Source organism: Zootoca vivipara, chromosome 4 (assembly GCF_963506605.1).
Source record: "Zootoca vivipara chromosome 4, rZooViv1.1, whole genome shotgun sequence".
Taxonomy (NCBI): Eukaryota; Metazoa; Chordata; class Lepidosauria; order Squamata; family Lacertidae; genus Zootoca; species Zootoca vivipara.
In genome coordinates this window covers 28,521,787-28,549,591 of record NC_083279.1, presented here as the reverse complement: position 1 = coordinate 28,549,591, position 27,805 = coordinate 28,521,787, and the positions used below count along the sequence as shown (strand labels likewise).

At 46.5% G+C, this 27,805-nt stretch overlaps 2 protein-coding genes across 2 annotated transcripts in view; both read right to left on the bottom strand.

The window, feature by feature from the left end:
- Nucleotides 1-36: 36 nt before the first annotated feature.
- On the bottom strand, nucleotides 37-16,546 carry CREG2 (cellular repressor of E1A stimulated genes 2). Its single transcript, XM_035116702.2, has 4 exons — nucleotides 16,032-16,546; nucleotides 11,208-11,377; nucleotides 3,605-3,718; nucleotides 37-1,505 (listed from the first exon to the last, which is right to left on the bottom strand). Exons 1-4 carry the CDS (start codon nucleotides 16,503-16,505, stop codon nucleotides 1,358-1,360), a joined length of 906 nt encoding a protein of 301 aa, XP_034972593.1. The 5' UTR covers nucleotides 16,506-16,546; the 3' UTR covers nucleotides 37-1,357.
- A 1,961-nt stretch (nucleotides 16,547-18,507) lies between these two features.
- The window catches only part of RFX8 (regulatory factor X8), a 38,104-nt gene continuing 28,806 nt past the window's right edge, over nucleotides 18,508-27,805 (bottom strand). The window contains exons 14-15 of the mRNA XM_060273459.1: nucleotides 26,776-27,056; nucleotides 18,508-18,678 (exon numbers count right to left, since the gene is read on the bottom strand). Of these exons, the coding sequence (XP_060129442.1) occupies nucleotides 18,508-18,678; nucleotides 26,776-27,056 (452 nt within the window). The remainder of the gene's footprint in view (nucleotides 18,679-26,775; nucleotides 27,057-27,805) is intronic.

The window sequence follows — 27,805 nt, the reverse complement described above, 5'->3', positions numbered from 1 at the left end:
CTGTGAGGTGATAACTGTTTTCCAGGACTTTCGGTGACATCATGTACTTTAAATGTATGGTGTGGATGTATCCGTAACATTTAATGGGGGAAGGGAATATGCTAGAAATTAGTGTCTCTAGGTAAGATTATGGCAATGTGTTAGGCATGGCCTGCCTCTGGAAATGTTCAAAAACTTCAGCTGTTGCAGCTAGTTCACTCCATCTTCTTCACAATGTAGAAAGTTGCTGGGGAGCATAAGTTGTGAGACTGCTGTTGTGCTTGTGGGCTTCCTGTGGGCATCTGCTTGACCACATTTCTATGGCACCTTGAGAAGAATAAAATCTATATCCTCCCCCTTCAGCTATTGGGCAAAAGTTACAATTACGAGTACATTTTGGCTTTATCCCAACACATGGACATTTTGAAAATCCTATTATGTCAAGCAGCCTGGAAGCGGGAAGACCAGCAGTGTCTGGTCACTGCCAAACAATAAAACAGTGCACTGTCCACTGAACTATGAGCCATGGTTACTATGATGTACTGAAACAACTCAAGTTCATTAACCATGGTTTGCAGTTGGCTTGCTTCAATAGACCATAGCTACACTAAGCACACAGCACGTCCAGGTCCGGACACAACAAATCGTTGTCCACTGAAAATCAAAGCAAAAGCTTCTAATAATCTCATACTGCAGAAAGAGAAGGGAGGGGGGTGTCCATGAGCCCAACACTAATGCTCACAATACCAGGCAACAGTTAAATCTGAATGCAGCCAAAATCAGAATGGTTAAAGCAAAGTTAAAGACTTGACTTCTTCTTTAGTCTTCCAGAAAAGCATGTTAGGAAACGGAATTGTCCCCAAACCATATTGAAAGCATATTAAGAGTATAGCATTTTGTAAGATAATTAAAGACAAATGGGTGCCTAAGGGAAGGTGGAATCTATAATGTCAACTTAATTAAAATTCTGTACATACTTTAAGCAGCTCTTTAGAGTTTCGTGTGAACAACTAGGTGCAGAAATACAACCACCATATTATACATACCGGCCATTTCATTTTGGGTTGCGATTCTTGTCCAGTTTCAAAAATTATAATGAGCACATCCTGTGGTATACATGTTCTTAAAAATCCAGGAATATTTAAACACCTTAAAGAAGAGTCTAGTATCATCTGTCTCCAGCCTTAACATTCATTTTCATTTCAAAGGCCCATACTGTGTCAACCTATTCCACTTAAGAGAAAATGAGCCATTTTAAGTACTTTGCACAAAAATACTGTTAAATAAATAACCGGTACCATGGAATATAAAACAGTTGCACCCCCACCCACCCCCAAAGTAAATATGAAACACTGAATCCTCTTATTTGGAATTTTGATCAAGCTTTACTGGGAACTGCTTTGAAATACTCCTCCACTGCAATGGCGGCAATTCCTCCATACCAGTTCTGAAGCCAGACATGTTCAATGATCATTTTCATAAAGAACCATTCATAATTGCGAGGCCATTTTCTCATTGCTGGGTGCCTGGAAGAACAAAAGGTAGCCAAACAGGTTAGAATAAGGCAGGTCCAGAAGGCTTCTTCCAGCCAATGGTCCGTAGAATTCTTTTGAAATAATGTGAGTTTCAACACTAACAGTAATTACTGTATATACTCGAGTATAAGCCTACTTTTTCAGCACCAAAATGTGCTGAAAAAGCCACCCTCGGCTTATACTCGAGTGAGGTGGGCGGCAGTAGAGAAAGGCACAGGACCGGGGGGGGGGGTGTGGAGAAGCGCTGTGCTGCGACTCTCCGAACCCCCGTCCTGTGCCTGCTTTGTGCAAGGCGGCGGGGAGGGAGAAGCGGCGAGGAAGGAATCCTTCCTCGCCACTTCTCCCCCCACCCTGCCGCCGACAGCTGGGAAAGGCATAGGATGGTATTTATTTTTATTTTTGAAATTTACCAGTAGCTGCTTCATTTCCCACCCTCAGCTTATACTCGAGTCAATAAGTTTTCCCAGTTTTTTTGAGGTAAAATTAGGTGCCTCGGCTTATATTCGGGTCGGCTTATACTCGAGTATATACGGGTACTATGCTTTAGGACAGCAAATACTTAAGCCCAAACATGTGCATGGCACAAGCAACAATAAACCCTAAACGTTCAGGGATGAATCCAGACTTTGTAATGTTTAAGAGTAGTCCCGCTGAAAAATGTGAGATGTAGGAGTGTGTTTATCTTCCCGCATTTCCGCTTGTCCTTCCTGCTACTTTGCCCCGGGGAAAACCTGCTGTTTACTGCTGAATTGGAGCAAATGTCAATCAAGTTTTCTGTGGACTGGCGTTTGTTCCAATTCAGCGGCAAACAGTGGGTTTGCCTGGGGAAAGCAGTGGGACAAGCAGAAAACCTCACAGACCCATTCTTTTAATGCACAGGACAGGTGGAAGCACTAAGTACTGTATGACTAAGGGAACAATCCAAACCCAAGGTTTGCCAGGATGAGTGGCGTTTGGAAGAGGTGGCTCTCTGGCTAATGTCCCTAATCAGCTGTAGATATGCCGCAAGTCCTCGCTCAGCTGAACCAAGGCCAGGGTGCGTCCTGAAAAAGGAGTGGTGTGGGTCATGGGAAGGCAGGAGGAGACTTACTCCTGTTCCAAACTCTTTCAGCTCAGTCATGGGACCCAGCAACCCAATGGAAACTACAGTGGTAAAAAAGGGTGGTGTAAAACTCTATTGTTTTTCCTTACAGGCTCAGACCGACTCAAGCTAGCGGTAGCCCCACTCTTGAACTGAGTATGCCATAGGGGTAAATTACACAGGACACAAATTACCCTGGCATAAATTACCGTGGCTTCCTGGTGTTTGGGTTGCTCTGTTGGGCTGCAATACTAGCTACACTTACCCGGGAGTAAGCGCCACTAAATTCAATAGGACTTAGTTCTGTGTCCAGACATGTGTAGTAGGATTGTGTTGTTGTGCCAGCTAGTGTACTGCCGAGCATTCCCTCACATTAACCTTGGACATTATTCAATCAATGCTAAAGCATCTTTAAAACCCATGGATTTCAAATACGAGAGTTAAGCACTGACGACAAGGATTTACAAGTGCTTAAAAAGTCCCTGGGAGGAACCCAGGTTTTCAATGAACATTCGGCTCTTGCCAGCAGGTGCGTTTGGGAGAAGTTCCATTCTGGGGATGGGAGACAATGCTCATGTATTATTCCTCCAGTTCTTGGTCCAATTGCCTTACAGTGGTACCTCGGTTTACAAACACAATTGGTTCCGGAAGTCTGTACTTAACCTGAAGCATACTTAACCTGAAGCGAACTTTCCCATTGAAAGTAATGGAAAGTGGATTAATCCGTTCCAGACGGGTCCGCGGAGTACTCAACCTGAAGCGTACTTAACCCGAGGTATGAGTGTAATTGGTTCCAGAAGTCCGTACTTAACCTGAAGCGTACTTAACCTGAAGCAAACTTTCCCATTGAAAGTAATGGAAAGTGGATTAATCCGTTCCAGACAGGTCCGTGGAGTACTTAAACTGAAAATACCCAAACCGAGGCGTACGTAAACCGAGGTATGACTGTATTTTACATTTCACCCCACCACCCCTCCTGTTAGCACAGTAACATTAGATTCACACAGACCTAGAAAACAATGCTTGCTTGGCAAATTCCACTTCTTCCAGAGGCACCATCACCACCTGCCCTGTAAGAATAAGTCTGACACACCGTGGATCATCAGGGTCAACGACTGTTTTTCTGTAAGCAAAAAAAAGTGTTTATGTTATATGGCACCTTAAAGATTAACCAATTTATTATGGCGTAAACCAGTCTTTGCTAACATGGCACCTTCCTTGTGGACTGCAATTCCCATCAATCCCAGCCAGGAGTAGCTTGTACTGCCTAGAGCTGATGGGAATTGTAGTCCAGAAATTCTGGAGGGCACCCTGGTTGGCGAAGGCTGGTATATGCTTTAGTGGACTACAGTCCATTTGTTCAAAAGTTGTGTTACTGCACTTCAGAATTTGTACCTGCAGATCTACATATGTTAACTTCATATGTAAACTTAAGCAGTCTTCAAAATATGGATCAGGCTGTACCAGTTTATTGTGAAGGGCAGATATTACACATTTCTGATATGAGTGATATAGATATGGGTGTTGGAGGCAATAATATAAGGGCGAATGAAGATGTCTATATCCTGTCTCACAGAAGACAATGATTCTCAACAAAAATCCATTATCTGTTATATAAAAAAATTAGGGAACCACTGAGACACACAAACAGATGCCCATGTCAAAATAACCAGCATTGTATTCTAAAAAAAAAAAGGCATGGATACAAACCATTTGTTTTTAACACTATTAGAACCCTTGCTGAAATAAAATAGTTTTATTAATGTTTGTTACAAAGAGGTATTGCTATGTTGATCCCCTAAAGATTCAGGTTATCTGTCTTACTATAACAAATTTATACTAAACTTTTTGTTGCTCTTTATGTAAGAACAACATCAACGACTGGGTAACATATAGCAATACAAGCAAAGGAAGTTACAAAAGGTTCAGTAGAACTAATACCAGTTTCTATTTATTGTTGTGGGACGCGGGTGGCGCTGTGGGTTAAACCACAGAGCCTAGGGCTTGCTGATCAGAAGGTCGGCAGTTCGAATCTCCGCGACGTTGTTTGGTCCCTGCTCCTGCCAACCTAGCAGTTCGAATGCACGTCAAAGTGCAAGTAGATAAATAGTACCCCCTCCGGTGGGAAGGTAAACAGTGTTTCCATGCGCTGCTCTGGTTCACCAGAAGCTGCTTAATCATGCTGGCCACATGACCTGGAAGCTGTACGCCGGCTACCTCGGCCAATAAAGCGAGATGAGCGCCGCAACCCCAGAGTCAGTCACGACTGGACCTAATGGTCAGCGGTCCCTTTACCTTTACCTTTATCCCACATGTATTGGAAGGTTATTGCCTATTATGCAGGCATAAATCAAAGTGTTTATATTTTGCTTTTATTCTGCAAACCGCCCTGAGACCTCCGGGTATAAGGTGGTATATAAATTCAATAAATAATAATACTTACACATGAATAATTGCATAGGTCTGCAACCTTAACTTTACAGATTTGAAAAGCTGCTTGTAGCAATATATTTCTGAGTAATAAGAAACTGGAATTAATTTCCCCTCACTTGAACTATATTTGGTTTGGGCTGCCATTCTAGGCACACTTTCTTGCGAGTAAGCCCCGCTGAAAGCATGTTGCACTGTATTCGCTATATCATATAAGAAGATGACTCTAGCAAATCTGATTTAGGGAGCTGCAGTCAGTGTGCAATAAAAGCTGTCATTCACAAACCATATATTCTGGAGTAGTTTCTCTATTGTACCATCCAGCTGAAATTCTCCAGATCAAATGCTTTGTGCACTGCATCCCAAAACTGTAGGTTCAACCTCCCGCAGCACTTCACTATTAGCATATCGTACCTACAAGAAAGTATAATAGTGTACTGCTTCCGTCTGTCTAGAATAGCTGGTTTTTCTCCTATGTTCTACCTCTTTAGGCAGCTGTAAATGTGCCTGTTTTATGAACGGCATTTAGTTTAGCGCAGTGGAGAGAAATAAGCTTGTACTAAATTCTCATAGATCACTAGAACCCATTGTAGTGCCCTTGAAAAGATGTTGGATCTTCCATCACCTTGATGGCTTAGGTTGATTGTAGTCCAAAAGCATCTAGAGTCACCAGGTTGGATACTACTGTCACGGAGCAATGCAAGAGGTGTTTGAGTATCTTATCCAGGTCTTTGGCTAATTCAACAGTCTGTGGTCTTATGAACATTGAGGGGCGGGGGGACATTGTTTTTGCTTGTTACTATGTTATGTATTTTTGTGCTTTTATTGTAAACCGCCCTGTGATTGTCGGATGAAGGGCAGTATAGAAATTTAATTAACAACAACAACAACAAAACAACAACAGTCCTTATGCTTAAACTAGGGTGCTTCCACCCTAGTTTGATTGCAGGGAGGTTAGATTACATTAGCCATTTATTGAGCATGCATTCTGAATTTGCAGAGGTGGTGGGTGGAGGGAGTTACGCAGCATTGCTTCAAGCAAGTGTTATCCCACATTTTGCAATGCCTTCCCCCAACTCTGTCCTTATCACAACGGGGGGGGGGGGGTTTGTTGTGCACACTCTTCAAATCAGCTTTAATTGCCAACCTGAATGCAGCTGGGATGCAACTGTGAATCTGCACCTGAAATGGCAACAGTCTGGAAGTGCCCCCAGTTTCCAAGCGTAATCCTAGATGTATCTTCTCAGAAGTAAGTCCTGCTCAGTCCCAGGGGGGCTAACTCTCAGGTTACAAAACGGCAGCCTAAACATCTGGATAAATTCCAGATTGTGAAGAAACGCAAACAAAGCAGTTGTGCAATTCTAGGTGGAGGACGTGTTGAAAAGCAGTGTTTCTTTTCCACCTACTTATTCCTATTCTTCCACTCATCCAAATTCCCAGTTTGAGAATGACTCAGGAATGAGTCATGCAATAAATACTCAGACAATTTGGTAGGATAAGCTTTATTATGTACAAAAAGAATAACAAGAGCTTGATGAGGAATGTCAGTACATGAAGAATATAAAAGAGACAAGTTGCAGATGGTGACGGGAAGTCAACGGCAGTACTTTGATGTATTTAATTACTTAGGTGATGAAAAGATAATGTTTCTTTTTTTCTCTTTTTCTGTAAACTTTTTGTAAAACATTATTTTTCAATAAAGATCTGTCTAATGAAAAAAAAAAAAAAAAGAGAATGACTCAGGAAAGGAGCCTGTCAACCTGCTTATTAAAGTCTGTGCCTCCATGAGAGTACTGTCAACATCAAATTTATTAGTGTCTGCTGGAGTTTCACTGAATGTTTCACCTGATCATTCATAGCTGTCATGAAACCGTTCTAAGATTATTTATGCTGGTGTACTATAACAGACCTCAGCATGGATGGCTGCACCAATAAAAGTGGTCCATGAATCTCTTTCTCTGAACTAGGATCGAACTCGAGGATATATCATAGTATCTGTACTAAAAAATGTGAGGGTGGGGAGCCTTTTGAAGCCTGTGGGCTGCATTCCTTTCTAGGCCATGTTCTTCTACTCCCCACAATTAGGTTCTTCTCAAGGCTGACATTCCCAGGATTTTGGGGGAGAAGCCATGATAGCTCAGTTTCAAAATTTGCACTGATGTCCTGGAATAGACAAGGCAAGCAAATGGATGGGCATGGATTGTCATGCAAGCTACAACCTGAAATTCCTTCTTCTACACCACTTTTGCATAGACTTGAGGCAGGTCGAAAACCAGCAGTCTGGCAATGCAAAAGGAAAACATGGTCACCAACAAATGGCTCAGTCAGAGAGATTAGGAAAAGGATCAAATATTGGAGTGTTATATCAAATAATTATATACGAGTCCCCAAGACAGTAGGGCTAAAGAACGGTGTATTAGTTCAGTATCCTAGCTCAAATTTCCCTCGTCAGCAGACTGACACCCAAGCCATCTGATGGCAGCCCTGTACAGGGAAGCTTTTTTAATGTTTAATGTTTTGTGATGTTTTTATATATGTTGGAAGCTGCCCAGAGTGGCTGGGGCAAGCCAGTCAGATGGGCGGGGTAGAAATAGTAAAATTGTTGTTGTTGTTGAACAGGGCGTCCTTATTGTCATCAGAGAAATGTTGGAAGGTATGCTGATAGCATAGGAAATTAGCTCCTAGTTTGAGCCTTTTGAAACACTTCTGTGGAATTTTTTGTCCTACAATTTTTATTTTCCCATTTAGCCTCTTATGGGTTCAGACCAAGTGCTAAGCAATCTTCACTCCGAAATAGAATCATGGAATCATAGAGTTGGAAGAGACCACAACAGCCATCCAGTCCAACCCCCTGCCAAGCAGGAAACACCATCAAAGCATTCCTGACATATGCCTGTCAAGCCTCTGCTTAAAGACCTCCAAAGAAGGAGACTCCACCACACTCCTTGGTAGCAAATTCCACTGCTGAACAGCTCTTACTGTCAGGAAGTTCTTCCTAATGTTTAGGTGGAATCTTCTTTCTTGGAGTTTGAATCCATTGCTCCGTGTCCGCTTCTCTGGAGCAGCAGAAAACAATATTTCTCCCTCCTCTATATGACATCCTTTTACATATTTGAACATGGCTATCATATCACCCCCTTAACCTTCTCTTCTCCAGGCTAAACATACCCAGCTCCCTAAGCCGTTCCTCATAAGGCATCGTTTCCAAGCCTTTGACCATTTTGGTTGCCCTCTTCTGGACACGTTCCAGCTTGTCTGTATCCTTCTTGAACTGTGGTGCCCAGAACTGGACACAGTACTCCAGGTGAGGTCTGACCAGAGCAGAATACAGTGGTACTATTACTTCCCTTGATCTAGATGCTATACTCCTATTGATGCAGCCCAGAATTGCATTGGCTTTTTTAGCTGCTGCATCACACTGTTGACTCACGTCAAGTTTGTGGTCTACCAAGACTCCTAGATCCTTTTCACATGTACTGCTCTCAGGCCAGGTGTCTTCCATCCTGTATTTGTGCCTTTCATTTTTTTTGCCCAAGTGTAGTACTTTACATTTCTCCTTGTTAAAATTCATCTTGTTTGCTTTTGAAGCCTGTGGGCTGCATTTTGAAGTGTGATCCTGTCCTCTGGGGTATTGGCCACCCCTCCCAATTTGGTGTCGTCTGCAAACTTGCTCAGGATGCCCTCAAGCACATCATCCAAGTCATTGATAAAAATGTTGAATAAGACTGGGCCCAAGACAGAACCCTGTGGCACCCCACTAGTCACTACTCTCCAGGATGAGGAGGAGCCATTGATGAGCACCCTTTGGGTTTGGTCAGTCAGCCAGTTACAAATCCACTGAATAGTAGCATTGTCTAGCCCGCATTTTACCAGCTTCTTTACAAGAATATCATGGGGCTCCTTGTCAAAGGCCTTGTCAAATAGTTCAGCATATGTGGACAAACAATGGCTGGCATGATATGGTTGTCTTCAAACATGACTCAGCTTGATGCAAACCAGGATCCCAAATATTTTGAATCCCCTCCACCACCCACAGCAGTACAGAAGGCAAAGCTATATTAACAGATAAATACTGCAGCTAATTTATCAGAAACCCACATCACATTCATTTTATGTTTTGAAAAGCACAACTGCATACCTTACATGCATCCTCTGTGGCCCATAAATCGTAACACACCCTTAAAGGATATGAGCTAGTAAGCATGTCTTAGCTTTACTAATCTGTGTGGTACGGATATCAAACTAAATCTCACTTGAAAGCAAAATTCATAATCTGAAAAGCTTCTCTTGATCTTTGGCTATATGCTTCTGGGCACTGTTAACTTCCTTGCTGCTGCAGCTTTTGCGATAAAGAGCTTTCTCTTTCACACACACACACACACACACACACACACACACACACACACCCCACTTCAAAGCTCTGAGTTAAAATTCCAATGGCTTCTAAAAATGTGATGCCTGTACTTGATTGAATTCCCTTTTCTAGCTGAGTTCACATCCACTTGCATGCTGCAGATGGAATTGTTAAAGAGTTTTGAATCTGCTTGTTTCTTCATCTGCTAATTTCTCCTTGTTGCATGATGTGCACTTTCAAAGCTGACCACAACTACCATCAGGTTGGGTTACTCACGGGAGATACTTCCTCTTTCCTCTTGACTCTGGCCCAGAAGGATGCCTTCCAGGCTGAGGAAGACCAGGAAACAGAGTATCCTGGAGGCCGTGGTGATGCTGGGGGTAGGCACCACCACATAATTAATTTCGACAAACTATATCATCCTGGTTATGTCGAAAAAGTTGGTGTGAGACATTACCACTTGAAGAAAAACCAGCACCTCTGTCCTACGGTGGAATCTGAATAAGCTCTGGAAACCTGTTAGTGAGCAGACGAGGCTCAACTATGCCAACAAAATCAGGAGGGATTAGCTCCAGTTATTGATGTTGTATGCTTGGGTTACTACGAAGTCCTTGCATGAGGAACTGCCCAAACAGCCTGTAAATGTGAAAGCAATTTTTTTTCAGCAGAAAGGCAGAAGAGAAGATCAAAGAAGCCGGCGTGTTAGTGATATAAAGAGTCTTTGTATGTTTCCAGGCATAAATAAACACAATTTCAGATGTGCATTGAAAAATAAAATTTTATATATATGCATACATATGTAAAAGGTTGGGTTTCTAATCAGGCGGCATGACAACTAGATCCAGGCACATGGAACAAACTATAACCTGGATGCCTTTTCTAAAGAAATCTAGCTTTGGGAAATGAGGTGTTTGAGCAGAGAAGGGAGGGCTTCATTACTTTCCCATTGGCTGCTGTTGACGCTCCCAACTACTTTTTCACTTTTCCCTCACAGCATTCTAGATGTGCGTTTGCTCTTGAAAGCATGCCTTTGGCACACTGTCTGGTGAGAGCAGCTGAGGAAATGACTTGGGGAAGGAAAACTGCAGCTGGAGAAAGGGTCAAGACAGTCCTTCCCTTTACGGTCACTCGTCCCCCAAGCTGCTCAGCACTTGTCACATGAAGGAATGGGCGAGTTAGGGCCCTGGTCCTATAAAACCCAGGCTGAGCAATTGGTCATGGTCAAGCTGCTCTCAGAATGTGTTTGGCTTCTTGCCTTCTGTTTCTGGGTACTTGTCAGAGCTTGCTTTGCCTCCAGGCCCCAAAACCAGACAGGTGGGTGCATGGACCCAATTTGTGCCAATGACAGCACACACAACCCCGGGGTGCTCCGTGTGTATATTTTATGTCACAAACAGCCTCTGCTCTGAGATCAAACATATAGTCCCTCTGGGGCTACACCAGAACGTCTTCACTTAAATATGACAGCAGTGAAGTGCTCTGCTTCAAACACATACAAATTTCTTAAATGTTAACAAAATGGCATAAGTATGGATGTACATGTCTTGGTACTTAACATCAGTGATGTCCCAGACACCATCTGATAGGTTACACTTAGAATATACAAACTCCGGAGTTGGAAAACACCTTTCCTCAGCAAATAACAGCAATACAACTCATTTCAACTTGAGCACTGGGAAAGCCCAACATCTGCATGCTACAAGAAAATGTACGGTAAATCTCCCTCAGCAAACGAGTAAACAGCACCATATTTGTTGTGATTTAAGCTGAAAAGAGCCTTCATGTTATGTAACACAACCACCTAATGCTCTCAGAATCATCATTGTACCTGCAGATCTCTCCTTCTGCCTCTGGCAATGTCAGGGAAGCAACGGAATTTTTCATGAGATCAGCTACTGTGTTGTCCTTTGGAGTCACATAAAAAAAAGGAATTCCAGTGCTATTGTCTGTGGGGCCATCGCTAATAGATAAGCAACTCCCAAACGGTGCTCCCCGGATCTGAAAAATTCCAAGCAAGTTGTGCTTAGAAAGCGTTGCAAATGTCTTGTTGATCAGAACTGACAACACACACACACACACACACACACACACACACACCCCTCAGGTAGATCGTTCAGCTGCTTTCTCACCTTTTCAGGTTAAACCAGATTTAATAATAATAATAATAAAAACCAGGCACTTTACAGAAATAATGTGTGTTTGTACTGCAAATAATAATACCCCCTCTTTAATACTAAAAAATGATGTTTCTCCATGAATCAGTAAGGCTTGCGGTGATTTTCTAAAATTGAATATTTATACTGTAAAGATTCATATTGCTTTGAGGACTGTCAGTCTGTGAAGATTGCCTAGAGATTTCTAACAGAGAATTCTGAGCATTCTCACCTAACTATATCTCACATGCTTCACTTGGGAAAGTAATGAATGTCAGTTTTAATAAATAAATAGAGAAGATTTTTATCCTGCTTTTCCACTGTGCAATGCCTAAGGCAGCTCACAACCCCCCCCCCAAATACTTCAAAACAATTTGGTATAAAATAGAAATTTGCAGTGCAAACAATTACTCCTTTGTGTGTGCATCTCATACATAACGTGCTACTTCTTATATCTCTAAATGCAATTTGTCTTCCACATAAGCAATGAAGAGGAAACGTTTCATATTAAAAATGCACTGCAATCAATAATTTTAAAAATCTGACAGTTGCTCAGAGATACATTAATAATAACCTTACATTGCCAATGTTCATTAAAAAAAATGCAATTCATAGCAAATGGGTTAACCCATTATTTCGAAATCTGATGGCAAATTATGCTTGTTTGTAACTTACATCAAGGTTTCAAAGAACTGCTTTAAAGTTCACTCTGAGGCAAGAAAATCTCCAGTTTTAAAGGGCAGAAGTCCAAAGTTTTTTCTGTTCTTTTTATTTATTTATCGTGAGCTATGTATTATAATTGCAGGCAACCGTTCATCTACATCAAGTCTGCGCTTCTACCGAAAGACCTTGCAAGAAAACAAATTATAATCCCTGAGGCTTTATAGTCCAATACATGTTACCGGAGACCTAAGATGGTATTACAAACCTTTGCTGCACAGTCTTCTTATTGTACAATGGGGAATATTTTATTAATATTTCATTAATGACCTTTTGTTACCAACTAACCCGCTGCATTTCACTGTCACACAGAGAGAAGGTTGCTTTAACAGCGCCTTCTAGAGACCGCAAAGGCTGGTGCTTATATACACGTTTCCCGTTAAAAAAGAAAACACCAGCATGATGGAGCCAAAGTTAAGCAAATTAAATGCCACTGACTTCAATGGGGATATTTAAAGCACGCACTAAACTGCGTCCAACATAATCTAGAAGTGTTTAATTTCATCTGGGAGAATAAAACTGGGATGCAGGGGGAGAAAAATAAGAAGAGGACCCCAATAGGAGATAGAAAATAGCATATTTTGTTTTTTACATATAAAATCCTTCTCTGCGGTGACACTGAAAATATTCACATTAACTACTTATATAAACCAATGTATTTCAAAAGCAAGAGCTTTAAAATATATCCCATGAAAGTAAAACAAGGATGTCCCGCTGTTACAAATAATGTTTGCACTTAATGTATTATCATAGGGTGGCTAACTGGCAGCCTTCCAAATATTGCTGTATGACAACTCCCATCATCCCTGAATATTGACCATGCATCTGGGGCTGATGTGGGCTGGTCTCCAACAACGTCTGGAAGGTCATGGGTCAGGCTTCCCCAACCTCGGCCCTCCAGATGTTTTTGGCCTACAACTCCCATGATCCCTAGCTAGCAGGGCCAGTGGTCAGGGATGATGGGAATTGTAGTCTTAAAACATCTGGAGGGCCGAGGTTGAGGAAGCCTGTCATAGGTTAACCACCCCTAGTTCAGTAGGAAGAGTTCAATTTTTAGGTGCTGTGGGGAACCTTTCCTCACACCCAAGTTTAGGAAGAATGCTATATTGGAAGTCACATCTATCATAACTGAAGCAGCATTCCACAAATATCTGTTTTAAATGCTTTTAAATTTGATAGAGAATCCTCAGTGCAACGTGGTCCACATGCGTTTTCTATTTTTTGCAACCGCATTTAGTGCACTGCTAGAAACGGTCCACCATTGCTATCCACAAAGGCCCAGTGGTTTAGAACAGTGGTTCCCAAACTTTCCCCTTCATAGACTACTTGAAAATTGCTGATGGTCTTGTTGGATCACTCAAATATTTTTCTGCCTACTGTGGCAAATTGCAGTGCTCCGTGCTAAATGCCATACGATGTTTACTTGTATTCTTACAGATGTTCCACAGACTACCTGAAAGATCACAGCTCAATAGGAAAATCTGCGTCCTTCATGCAACGTTGAGTTCTTTTTAGGAAATCAAAGTTGTTGAGCTTTCCTTGGGGCATCACAGGCATTGGGGGGGGGCAGGCTTCAGCTGGGGGAGGCAGAACCTCAGATAATTGAGTACTTTCAATGGTTTTCAGTAATATTGAGAATATTACACCCTTGGGAACAGGAGATGGGGAGGAAAGGGGGAGGAAATGAAGCGTCAGCCAGCTTTTCAGGTAAACAGCTCCAAATCCTTACCTACTTTGGAGTGAGGCATCACTTATTTTTGGACTACTCTTTCGTGCAAGCATGGTAGGTCACAAAAGGTATACATGCACATGTAAACTAATACCCATGGATCTCAGGTTTCCTGGCTTGGAGCAACACACAAACGCACACACAGACGGCTGCTGTTTTGTGCAAATCTGGGAGATTGAGAAACTTGTATTAAAATAAATAGTGTGTGCTTACAGGTAAACAGATTCAAGTGTGCATGCCCATAATGACCTCAGGTAAGGCCACCCCACCCATGAAGTGGCATGAAGTATCTATCTCAGACAGCGGATGCCCCCGAGGCAGCAACCTCATGAGCCATGCCCTCACCTCTGCCAGAGAAGCGGTGCCAGGATAGCTGCTGATTTCCTGCAAGATCTTGCGAGATCTCATCAAAGTCTTGCAAGATGTCAAGGAGAGCAAAGGATCTCACGAGATCTGGGTGAGATCTTGGCAAGCTCTTTCGGGGCATCGGCACCCATGCTGCTCCACAAGCGGTGGTGGTGACACAGCTGCTGTGCCACCGGCAGGTGGCACAGTGGTGGGGAGTGCCCCATGGGTTGTGGTGGTGTGGCAGAGCAGGGTGGCAATTCCTGTTTTGCCTCAAGTAGCAAAATGGGATGTACCACCCCTGAACTCAGGATTCCAGAACTTACCGTACAGCTGTCAGTTCTGAGGGAAGGCAGGCAAGGACCCACAGCCCAGGTGGGGCTGGTTACCTCAGGGAGGAGGTGTGTGATTCCTCAGCTGGAGCAGGCTCAGGAAAGGTGAGGGTCACAATCCACGCCAAGCCCAGAAGGTATAACAGGGTGGTGTCCTGGCCAGGCTGGCGAATAACTCTCCTGACAGATGACTTGTACTCAGATAATTGAGTACTTATAATGCTTTTCAGTAATATTTGTGGATCATGGGGAGAGCAGCTGCCCCCTCCCCCCAGCCAAGCCTATGATGGTACAGTAAAAGGCAGTATGCAACGGAGCATTGCTGGAGCATCAGGGTGATGTGACTGAAGTGATCATGAGGCTTTCAAGTTTGTTTGCATGGAGGAGGGATCAGAGAATGAGGAAAACAATCAAGAAGAGTCATGCTAGCAGTTTATATGTTAGCACTTCTTTGTAAGGTTGTGTGTGCCTAACTGAAAAATAAAGGATGCATTTAAGATGACTGGAGATCTTTTGTTTAGGCTCAGGGTGTTTTACAAATTAAATCCATGCAGTAAAACATAGGTGCTTACTTCCAGGAAAATATGCATTGGATTGCAGGCATTCTGATAAATTTATGCTATGTATGCTGTTGTAATGATAGATCGACAGTTATTTGCATTTTTTGGGTATTCATTGGGGTGTGGCTGTGGGGACTGTGGAGATGAGCTCCTGCGCTTCAAAATTTATCACTACACTAGACTGTAGTGTCACTGTAGTAAACAAATCTTGCACAGCATACACCTTTTAGTAATTTGGTCCACATTTCAACTACCTTTTACATCGTTTTAAAAATACTCGACTTGCAACACCAGAATTCCTCTGTTGTATATCCTTAGTTAAAATATACAAACTTCTCCTCTACTTTAACAATCAGATGATGCCCCTTGCAAATGGCTCCTAAAGATGTAAAACAAAACAACAACAACAACAACAACAACAACAACACCCACTCTGCAGTTACTCCAGTGAGACAGCAACAATCCATTAAAAGCATTTATATAACTAGTACTGTATAATAAAGGTTTGTCACGGAGCAAGAATAATCGCCTATCGCAGTGACAAGATGCTGTTGGGAGGGAGGGTGTGCACAGAAGCCTGGATTGAAACAGCCCTTCCCAAACAGCATTCCTGTGCAATCATCATCATTATTCCCGTTTAGCAGACCATCCTTCAACAAGAGTTCTTAGGATGGTGGAGGACATTCACAACGAAATACAAAACTGCAGCATCATAAAATGAGGCTAACAACAACCCTCCCTTTTTCGTAAGCCACAGTGGCTATGCATTGCAAGCTTTTTATATATATAAGGTTTCTAGCAGAGGCGTGGTACCTTTTCATGAGCGGATCTCGTGGCCAGGAATCCCCAGTTGCTGGAATGGATCAGGGACCGGGCCGCCCTGGCCGCTTGCTCGTGGGGCGCGAGGCTCTCCGTTCCCCCTTTGGGGCTCGCTCTCCTGTAGGAAAACATGCGGGAAGGGGACGAGTTCTGCTTCGGCCTCGCCTCCCCCAGCCTGGACCTCATGTCCTCCTCCTCCTCCTCTTTGTACACCGAGGCCGGGTAGCTCTGCTTCCAGATGGCCGTGGTGTCTTCCAGGAGCGCGGGGAGAACCTCCTCGTTCGAGGAGCTGTGCAGCTCTTCCTCCACCTCGTTGGTGACGGACCACGACACCGAGTTCACGATCACGTAGCCGCCGGCCGGGGCCAAGGCCAAGCTGCACCACAGCAGCACCCACGAGAGCCAGCAGGGGCACGCGGCGGCCCTGGACACCGGCGGAGTCCGGCGGCAGCAGCAGCACGCGGGCATTTTGGAGCCGAGCCTCCCGAGCTGCGTGCGCCCAGCTCCGCGGCCCCGAACGCGCAGAAGCCCCGCCGTCTAGAGGGAGCTTTTGGCTGCGAGAGCAGCGGCCCCTTGAGGCGGAGGAGAGCGGCTGGCCTGAGAAAAATGCCTCAGCTGGCAAATCGCCAGCAGCAGGGGATAATCGGAATTCTCTTGTTTGCTGTGTGGTGAGAGACTCCGCATCCCGCCCTTAAGCATCCTCCGCGTTACTATTTCTTACATTTTTAAGACTCAGGGCTTACCATTCACTTTGGAATGTAACAAATTCCAGTTGAAATGATTTTCAAATCCAGGACAAGGCCCTGTTTCATTTATTCTTCATCAGCTATAGTTTCATGGTCAAAGTGTACCAATTGAGGCAAACACAATTGGTACACTTTGACCATGAAACTATAGCTCATAAAGAAACAGGGCGTTGTCCTGGATTTGAAAATCATTTCAACTGGAATTTGTTTCATTACCTTAAGCAAAAAACAGTTTGAAGAATTCATAATTAATCACCTTCCTGGCCCGAGTTCTTGGAACCTTTTCATTTGATTTTCTGATTGCACCAAGAACTCCAATTTCTACAGTATTCACTTTGGAATGGCATCACTGGTGTCAAAGGAACTACCCTTCAACCCTATCTGAGGGCTGCAGGTAGCAGTTGACATCTAAGAAAAAATAATAATACCAGGACTTGAGTCTGCTTGGAAGCCACACATGCTTTGATTTTGGGACCCCTGTTTTTTAATCCCTGATGTGTGGCTACTCTGCAGTGAACTGTGCACAGACATCTATTTTATTACTTCTTTACCTGCTCCAGGACTTTAAAAAGTACCAGGGCTTTCTGGTTCAAATTAAGTCCTGACTGCCACCTTGGAAAGACAGTTCTCTCAGATTAAAACGCTGTCCCTAAACTGCTGGGCTTTGGAACATTCTACATAAACAGGATTTGTAGTAGGACTTTGTTTGGTTTCTAATAATTGGTTCTCATGGGAACCTTACAGATTCTTGCTTCACACAATTAACTCAAGGCAGTGTCAATTTACTCTTGGCAGAAAGCCAAGGTTTGCCTGGCTTGGCAACAACTCTCTCATTGGTTAATGACCAGCACTGAACTCTGTTATCTAGGAATGCTAGCACAGTTGTTTCTTGTGGGTGTTAGGAGTGCTGCGTATGGTTCGAGAGAGAGAGAGAGAGTGAGTAAGGATTTATTTTGCTTTGCTTTGTATGCAGAAACTCTGCTGGTTTTATTTTCTTTTAATAAATCCTGTAAATAGTTATTCTGCGTCTAGCCGAGTAGTCATTTCCACCTCAACTAGCTTCTGCGCTGTGCAGGAAAACTCTGCTACGTTTGGGCTAAAGCCACTAGAGCTATGCCTGACACTTCAAAATTCTAAGAGACTTTTCAAAATTCAGACACCTGCAGGAACATGAACCACACTTGGTAGCCTTAGGTACAGAAGGCATAATTCTGGGACTATTTGTATTGGCGGAATGCCTTTCCTTGCTATTAAACTTTAGATTGCAAGCTCCATGGAACAGGGTTTCTTGTGAGAGTGGGTGGGAGGAATCGTTTATACTGTCAAATGCCATGTACAGTCATGGTGCTGTATGTATTAACATTATCGGGCTCAACCAATACATATTGTCACTGGTTTGCATCCTTCAGCATTACAGTTGCAACTGAAGTGGAAATGTCACCTGAAATTTATTTACCACATTTAACAAAATTGTTAGTGTTACTTCCTATGACAGCTATAGAATGCAAGACATCAAGGAGGGGGAAATTTCATGAACTACCGGTATGCATGCTAGGCAGCTAAAATACATCAGAAAAATAGCACAATTTTAAAAATGCATGCATGCTCTTCACAAAAACTACTTACTTCCACAGAATATACACCGAGGCTGTGCGAAATCTATGTTCAAATCAACTATGTACAAAACACTTTTTTGTGTGTTCAGATGGTCGTCAAACAGTCTTTCAGATCTGTTTCATTTCCTCCCAAGCACTGCTGCAGTCTTCTTGGAGGTCAGAGGTATGAATGATAAATTTCTGCCCATCTTTTAGAGTAACAAGTGCTTCCTGTCCAACAGGAAGATTCACTTTAATCGAACATTTAGATGCTTTGTCTTCCAGAACTACCTGGATAAGCTGCACATTAAAAAAGAAAGGAAGGAAGGAAGGAAGGAAGATGCAATATCACTATCATTGCTGTGGGAAGACAGGATTGTGGTCTTCCTTTGACTCGGGGCTTACCATCACTTACCTTTCTCCTGTGCTCACAGTAGGCACAGGTCACTGTTTTAAAGCTCTGCGTCCAAGTGCGCCTTTTTTCGCTCTGCCGCTTTCCCCAGTGGCACTTTCCATTCATTAATGCTGAATCAGAAAAAAAGGCATTTCTGGTTTTCTACGGCTTAGACACTGAGCTTTAAAACACAGACCTGTCGCAGCACGAAAGGAAGTCTGGACGAACCCATAAACACAATTCTGTTTATTCTCTCTCTTTCTCCTCTGAAAAACTTTGAAATGGAAGTGTCCAGAGCAAAAGCAAGGCAGATAACACCCAAGAGCAGTGGGGCAGTATGTCTTAGTCCTCCTGAAACCAGCCTTTTGGCTGCTTATAAAAGCTGGGGAACTTTCAGAACTTTCAACATAGTCAGAAGCCTCCAAAGGACTGTAGCAGATAGAATGATTTCTTGGCTGAAAGTAGTAATCTGAATACTTGAATCCAGGGAAACCTGTGGCATGCCAGATGTTTTTTGGACATCAACTCCCAACATCCCCAGCCAGCATGGTCAATGACCAGGGATGATGGAACCCCAGAAGTTCCTCATGGTCTGGTATAAAGCCTACCAGGGTGGCCTACTTCAAAGCTGAAATGAAATTCACCTACTCTTGATCATAGCTGCTGGGAATACCTTTTGGTTTCCAGAGAGTGGTAGGGGATGCTTCATCCCATGTTGATGGCCTTTCAGCCAATTCCCTGGTGGCCCGCTGGAATGTGGAGTTAACCAGGGATATTGACTATTTGGCTCCGAAGCGCCCTCTCCGATTGCATGGAGGGTTTTCCACGGATCTGAGGGCAATGAAACAATCACTGAGACGGCTAGAGCGCCGGTGGCGGATAACTCATTCTGAAGCTGACCGGACACGGGTTAGAGCTCAATGTTGAGCCTGCCAAGTGGCATTAGCGATGGCGAAGAAGACTTTCTTCACTGCCTCTATTGCATCTGCAGAAAATAGTAGCAGGAGATTTGCAGCTTGCAATTTAACGGAACCACCTTTACCATCGGGGCCTTGTAAAGACCCCAAGATCTCCTGCAACAATTTTGCAAAGTTTTTTTTGCAGATAAAGTCGCTCAGATTCGGGAAGAGGTAGACTCCACCATGGGAGCAGAGCCAGGGCGGGGGAGTGCTAGAGTTCTGTCTAGTCAAGTTGCGTGGGATCAATTCCAATCTGTTACCTCCAAGGATGTGGACAGGCTGCTTGGACGAGTGAAACCAACCACCTGTCTCCTTGATCCTTGCCCATCCTGGCTTATAAAAGGTAGCCGGGAAGGGCTAGGCGATGGGCTTCACGGGTTGGTGAATGCTTCTCTCTACGAGGGAGCCTTCCCAGACCCACTGAAAGAGGCGGTTATTAAACTGCTTCTTAAAAAACCATCTTTAGATGCGGCCTATATGGCTATCGCCCAATCTCAAATCTTCCATTCTTGGGCAAGGTGATTGAGTGAGTGGTTGCAGAACATCTCCAGGCACGCCTGGAAGAAGCAGACCATTTGGATCCCTTCCAGTCAGGATTCAGGCCTCATCATGGAACTTGTTATGTACTGAGCTGAATCCTAGAACAATAGGATTCAGAATCAGCGGGAGCTACCCAATCCAACTCCAGGTGGAAGTGAATCCGCAACCTGATTGGCCTGCTGGAGCAGCCAATCAGGCGGCTGGCAGAAGTGAATCTGCTACCTGATTGGCCTGTAGGAGCAGCCAATCAGGCTGCAGGCAGAAGTCAATCCACAATATAATTGGCCCACAGGTGTAGCCCTGAAGTAGCCAATCACGCAAGGCCCATTGTGTAAATAATGTATATAAGCAGAGGGTTTTGGGAAAAGAGCCATTCGTCTTCTCTTCTTCTCCTTGATGAATATGAGCTGAATAAAGAGCATGAAATTCACTCTCGACTCCGAGTATATTTCACTGGCGACGAAGGTGGGATCCTGATGAGCTGACCGCCACCACGCACTGCACCGCAGCACCGCTGCATCGCACCGTGCATCCAGGCTTCAGCTCCAGGACCCAAGGAACCCAGAATGGCAACCGACAGCAGCTTCTTGCCATTCAAACCAGCATCAGGAGACTGGGAAGGGTACGCCGCCCGTTTCAACTTCCTCCTGCAAGCGAAAGAAGTCACCAACGATGCCATGAAGAGGGCGACATTCTTCAGCGTCTGTGGAGAGGAGACGTTTGAAATCGCCCGGGCTCTCCTTGCACCTAGAGATGTCGCTACCGTCTCTTACAAAACAATAATGGAACGGCTGAAGGAGCACTTTTCACCACAGCCCTCGGTGGTAGCTTGCCGAAATGCCTTCTACGCAAAGCGGCAAGCCCCGGGGGAAACCATAACTGGGTTTGTGACCTCCCTCCGCCAAGCCGCCCGGTTATGCAACTTCTCAGAGTTGGAGAACATGCTTCGTGACCGCCTCGTCGGTGGCCTGAGGGATGAGATGTTGCAACGACGCCTCTACGCCAAAAAAGACCTCACGTTCCAGATTGCTCTGGAGGAAGCCCTGGCAACCGAAGCCGCCGAGAGGTCAACGCAAGAGGCACGACCGGCCCCGCCATCCCAACCGAGGGTCTACCACGAAGACCTCACCGACGAATCCGAATCTGACAGGGAGGAAGTACACCGAGTACAGCGGCGCACTCAAGCAGCACACACACCACAGCAGCCTCGACGAGAAGGAGGGAACTGTGCAAGCTGCGGGGAGAACCACGAGAGGAGGACCTGTCGTTTCCGCAACGCAGAGTGCAGGCAGTGCAGAAAATTGGGACACATCGCCCGGGTGTGTCGGGCTCGACTCACCCGTCGACAAGCATCAGATGACCGACCCAGGAGCCCCAGGTCACACGGCACCATGCACCAAGGCAACTCGACGGAGATCACGGACTACCAGGTATTCCAGTTGCCCCATCCCAGCACAGAGAAAATTTATATAGAGGTACAGATAGAGGGAGCCCCATGCCGCATGGAGCTGGACACGGGTTCAACTCTATCCATAATCTCGGCCCGAACATTAAGGGAACTGTGCCCTAATGGGGGTCCCAAACTAAGGCCGGCCCCATTCACCCTCCGGGACTTCCAGAAACGTAAGGTCCCTACAATGGGGGTGGGGACCTTCAGGGTGCAATATCGAGGGCGAAAGCAACAATTGGACTTGCTGGTAGTTAAGGGCCCCTACGTTAGCTTACTGGGACTGGCATGGTTTGGACCTCTGGGGCTAGCCGTTACTGGGGTGAACCGCACTAGCTTACAAGTGGACGTGGACGCCATATGCAAAGAGTTTCCAGGGGTTTTCGATGGGGCATTGGGACGATATACAGGACCCCCCATTGCCCTACAGCTAGACCCCGCTGTACGACCCATCAGGCACAAGGCCCGCCGGGTCCCGTTCGCCCTGAAACCCCGCATAGACGAGGAATTGGACCGGCTCGTGGAGCAAGGAGTGCTGGAGCCGGTGCCCAACGCCCCCTGGGAAACTCCAATTGTCACACCCGTCAAGCCTAACGGTTCGGTCCGCATCTGTGCAGACTACAAATGCACCATAAACAAGGCTCTCACGGCCCATGCATACCCAGTGCCAGTGGTCAGCCATGTCCTCGCCACCCTGGCTGGGTCAAAAATCTTTGGCAAACTGGACTTGGCCCAAGCGTATCAACAGTTGCCTGTGGACGAAGCCACAGCAGAGGCTCAGACGATTGTGACGCACAGAGGGGCATTCAGAGTAAAGCGGCTGCAATTTGGCGTTAGCGTGGCACCAGGCATATTCCAGAATCTAATGGACTCTCTCCTTAAAGGGATTCCTGGCGTCACCCCCTTCTTCGATGATGTACTGATCGCCGGGCCCACACCAGAGGAATTTGAGGACCGCCTCCGCTCCGTCCTGCACCGTTTCCAGACGGCGGGCCTCAAGGTGAAGCGGGAAAAGTGTTTACTGGGAGTGCCGCAGGTGGACTTTCTGGGATTTAAGGTGGACGCAGAAGGGGTCCATCCAACCGGTGACAAGGTACGGGCCATTTGTGAGGCCCCAGCGCCCAAGAGCAAGCCCGAACTTCAGTCATTCTTGGGACTATTGAACTTTTACCATGCCTTCCTTCCCCATAAGGCAGCGGTAGCGGAGCCCCTACACAGACTCCTAGATAAAAGGGCCCCTTGGGTGTGGGGCCAGCGACAAAGGGCCGCATTCCAGGCAGTCAAGGACTTGCTCGTCTCGAACTCGGTCTTGGCACACTTCGACGAGAGGCTGCCAGTGGTGCTGGCATGCGACGCCTCTCCCTATGGCATCGGCGCTGTCCTGGGACACCAACTCCCGGATGGAAGAGAGGTGCCGGTGGCATACTTCTCCCAGACGCTTGCTGCAGCCGAACGAAACTACTCACAGATTGACAAGGAGGGTCTGGCAATCGTGAAGGGCGTAAAAAAATTCCATGATTTCTTGTACGGGCGGCCCTTTACCATAGTGACTGACCACAAGCCGTTGCTTGGCCTGTTTGCCCCCGAGAAGCAGACCCCCCAAGTGTTGTCTCCACGTGTCCTCAGGTGGTCAATTTTCCTTGCCGGCTACCAGTATGCACTAATCCACCGCCCTGGGAAGGCGATGGGCCACGCAGACGCACTCAGCAGGCTACCACTACCAGAAACAGGCCCCGACCCAGCACCTGCGCAAGAGGTTATGACCCTGGAGCTGCTTCCCGACCGACCCATTCAGGCACAAGAAGTTGCGCACCATTCCACAAAAGATAGGGTCATCTCCCGGGTCCTGGACTGGGTGTGGCGAGGATGGCCCAGCAGCAGCCCCGGGCCAGAATTCGCTGGCTACACAAACCGCAAACATGAACTGTCGGCCCACAAGGGGTGCCTGTTATGGGGAAGCAGGGTTGTTGTTCCCCAGCCCCTCCGCAAAAGGGTCCTCACAGCCCTACACGAGACACACCCAGGGGTAGTGAGGATGAAGGCCCTTGCCAGGAGTTATGTGTGGTGGCCGGGGATTGACAGAGAGATAGAGGCCTGGGTCCAACACTGCCAGACCTGCCAAGAATCCCGCCCGGATCCCCCAAGGGCCCCAGTCCAGCCCTGGGAGTCCGCCCGACATCCATGGTCACGCTTGCACGTGGACTTCGCTGGCCCCTTCCAGGGAAAAACATTCTTCATAGTGGTGGATTCCTACACCAAATGGCTGGAGGTCGCACTGGTACCGTCCACTTCTACGGCGGCAGCCATCCGGGTACTACGTAAGCTGTTTGCAACCCACGGGCTCCCTGACACCCTCGTCTCGGACAATGGAACCGCATTCACGTCAGAGGAGTTCCAGACCTTCACAGCGCAGAACGCCATCCGCCACATCCGCTCAGCACCATTCCACCCTGCCACCAATGGCCAAGCGGAGCGCATGGTGCGGACCACCAAGGACAGCCTCCGCCGCATAACACAAGGGGACTGGGAATACCGCCTTGCCGCATTTCTTCTAGCACAGCACAGCACCCCAAGCACAACGACGGGCCGGAGCCCAGCTGAACTACTCATGGGCCGGCGCCTTGCAACTAGACTGGACCGACTTCACCCCGACAGAGCTCAGGATGAGGTAGTGGTGGGGAAAGGCAGGAACCCCCGGACATTTGTGGCCCAGGACCCAGTGTATGCAAAGAATTTTGGGGCAGGCCCAGCATGGGTACCCGCCACAGTCACCAAGGTGACCGGTCCCGTGTCGTACGAGGTACTAACGGAAGGGGGGCAATGTTGGCGCCGCCACTGCGACCAGCTACGGCGACGATTCCCAGGAGGAACCCGGGAGGAGAGCGGGACAGAGGGGTCCCAAGGGGACAGCAGGGCAGTGAGGCCTGTAGAGCGAGAGGGGTGGGCAGGGGAAGCAGAAGCAGTAGGCACAGAGGGGCGCCCCGAGGCTGGAAGGACACCGGAACCAGAGTCACAACCTAGTGGTTCAGTGGCGCCAGACCAGACAGCCCCGGCACAGCCAGCAGCCTCGGAACACGAGCCAGAACCAGAACCCCTGACCAAGGAACACCCCAGGCCACAACGCACACGGAGGCGGCCAGCAGACCTTGGGGACTACGAATGCAACTTCCCGGGCAGGACTGGAACTTAGAGGGGAGGGGTGTTATGTACTGAGCTGAATCCTAGAACAATAGGATTCAGAATCAGCGGGAGCTACCCAATCCAACTCCAGGTGGAAGTGAATCCGCAACCTGATTGGCCTGCTGGAGCAGCCAATCAGGCGGCTGGCAGAAGTGAATCTGCTACCTGATTGGCCTGTAGGAGCAGCCAATCAGGCTGCAGGCAGAAGTCAATCAGAACAATAGGATTCAGAATCAGCGGGAGCTACCCAATCCAACTCCAGGTGGAAGTGAATCCGCAACCTGATTGGCCTGCTGGAGCAGCCAATCAGGCGGCTGGCAGAAGTGAATCTGCTACCTGATTGGCCTGTAGGAGCAGCCAATCAGGCTGCAGGCAGAAGTCAATCCACAATATAATTGGCCCACAGGTGTAGCCCTGAAGTAGCCAATCACGCAAGGCCCATTGTGTAAATAATGTATATAAGCAGAGGGTTTTGGGAAAAGAGCCATTCGTCTTCTCTTCTTCTCCTTGATGAATATGAGCTGAATAAAGAGCATGAAATTCACTCTCGACTCCGAGTATATTTCAGAACTGAAAGTGCCTTGGTCGCACTGGTTGATGGTCTCTGGCGGGCTAGGGGCAAAGGTGAGAGCTGTTTACTAGTTCTGCTGGATCTCTCAGCAGCTTTTGACACCATCGACCATAACATTCTTCTGGACCGTCTAGAGGGGCTGGGAGCTGGGGGCACTGCCATACAGTGGTTCCGCTCCTTCCTCCAGGGCCATGTTCAGAAAGTGGTGGTGGGGGATGAGTGTTCAGACCCCTGGGCTCTCACCTGTGGGGTGCCTCAGGGTTCTGTCCTCTCCCCCATGCTTTTTAATATCTACATGCAGCCGCTGGGAGAGATCATCAGGGGGTTTGGGCTGGGTGTTCATCAGTATGCGGACGATACCCAGCTCTACCTCTCTTTCAAATCAGAACCAGTGAAGGTGGTGAAGGTCCTGTGTGAGTGCCTGGAGGCAGTTGGGAGGATGGATGGCGGCTAACAGATTGAAGTTGAATCCTGACAAGACAGAAATACTGTTTGTGGGGTACAGGAGGCGGGCAGGTGTGGAGGACTCCCTGGTCCTGAATGGGGTAACTGTGCCCCTGAAGGACCAGGTGCGCAGCCTGGGAGTCCTTTTGGACTCACAGCTGTCTATGGAGGCACAGGTCAATTCTGTGTCCGGGGCAGCTGTCTATCAGCTCCATCTGGTACACAGGCTGAGACCCTACCTGCCTGCAGACTGTCTCACCAGAGTGGTGCATGCTCTAGTTATCTCCCGCTTGGAGTACTGCAATGCACTCTACGTGGGGCTACCTTTGAAGGTGACCCGGAAACTACAACTAATCCAGAATGCGGCAGTTAGACTGGTGACTGGGAGCGGCCGCCGAGACCACATAACACTGGTCTTGAAAGACCTACATTGGCTCCCAGTACGCTTCCGGGCACAATTCAAAGTGTTGGTGCTGACCTTTAAAGCCCTAAATGGCCTTGGTCCAGTATACCTGAAGGAGCGTCTCCACCCCCATCGTTCTGCCCGGACACTGAGGTCCAGCGCTGAGGGCCTTCTGGCGGTCCCCTCGTTGCAAAAAGCCAAGTTGCAGAGAACCAGGCAGAGGGCCTTCTCGGTAGTGGCGCCCGCCCTGTGAAACACCCTCCCATCAGATGTCAAAGAGAAAAACAACTACCAGCAAGCCAGATGGGCGGGGTATAAATAAATAAATAATTAGATGTTGTTCACAGATATCACAAGCACAAATAGAGCCCTGTGAACATGCCTCAAGCATGCATCTATTTCCAACAATCTGATTTCCCACTTCTCATTCAGAAGCAAATGTGAAGAACTGGGTTTTACCTTGTTGCCTGTGTCAGCATCTACTAGGTAGCTGAGGACCTTCAGAATAATGCGACTTAGGTTAATGTCGCTTTGACTTTGGGTCAGAATGATTCGAGTTGGTGCTGCCTGCCCGGCATCAGTCTGTTCAACAGCAAAATCGTCCAGAAGACAGACTGGTTGAAGAACCAAGGTATCCTGCGGCATCATCAACAGAGCCCCATCTCCTTCCTCCTCCACATGGGTTTGAAGTATGTGAATGACATATTCAAGCAGAAGCAAATTGAACAAATGCCAGGAGCCTAGGTTTTTTAAAAATGAAAAAAGAAGGGATAGATTGTGGAGCCATCTATTAACCTTCCTAGTCAGATGAAAAGGCAAAGGCGGTGCATTGGCTAGCATCCAGATAGGAATGGGGAGATGGCACTCAACTCTAAAATTCAACCTGTGACCTCACCCTCGGAGGGTAATTGTGCTGTCCTTTACTTGCAAAAGTACATGGACACTTTTGAATAGTTGCAAAGAACAGAACTACAGAGCCATTTCTCCCACTGCTTTGAACTTCCCCAAGCAGGTCTTGCAAAGAAAGGAGTGACAACCGCGTGGGTTGCACAACAGGGGTTTTCCCCTCTTAGCTGCTCCCTGGGTGAGTCCCAGAGCTCTGAATGAAATCAAGATGTAGTTAGAGAGGAAGTACATCTTGGAAAACCTCCTGATCAGCACTATTGTAACAGTAAAGGAACTGGAAACAAACCTCCCTTTGTTTTGCAGGTGATTGTTGTATGGATTTGAAGTGCCCCAACACCTACAAACATATCTGTCTGGAAGCACCAAGACTGACTTTAACTGGTTTTAAAGTGGTCATCCTGGAGCAAAGGAACTTCAAATGAAGACTGCACAAGTTTGCACCAGGACAAAGTGGTTGGTTTTGGGGGTTTGTTTGTTTTTGTAATAATATTTTATTCTTTTTCCCATAGAGAAAGTAATTTGTTGCTCAACAATTACATTCCAATTCAACAAAACTAGCGACTTCCTACTCACCCAACATCAA

Bases quoted from the DNA above. Each gene is read 5' to 3' on its own strand.
- CREG2 (XM_035116702.2), bottom strand. From the start codon at position 16,505: ATGCCCGCGTGCTGCTGCTGCCGCCGGACTCCGCCGGTGTCCAGGGCC. The intron at 11,378-16,031 runs GTACCACGCCTC...GGAATTTTTCAG, and splicing joins CGAGATCCGCTCATGAAAAG to ATCCGGGGAGCACCGTTTGG. The intron at 1,506-3,604 runs GTCTGTGTGAAT...TTGTTCTTCCAG, and splicing joins AAGCAAGCATTGTTTTCTAG to GCACCCAGCAATGAGAAAAT.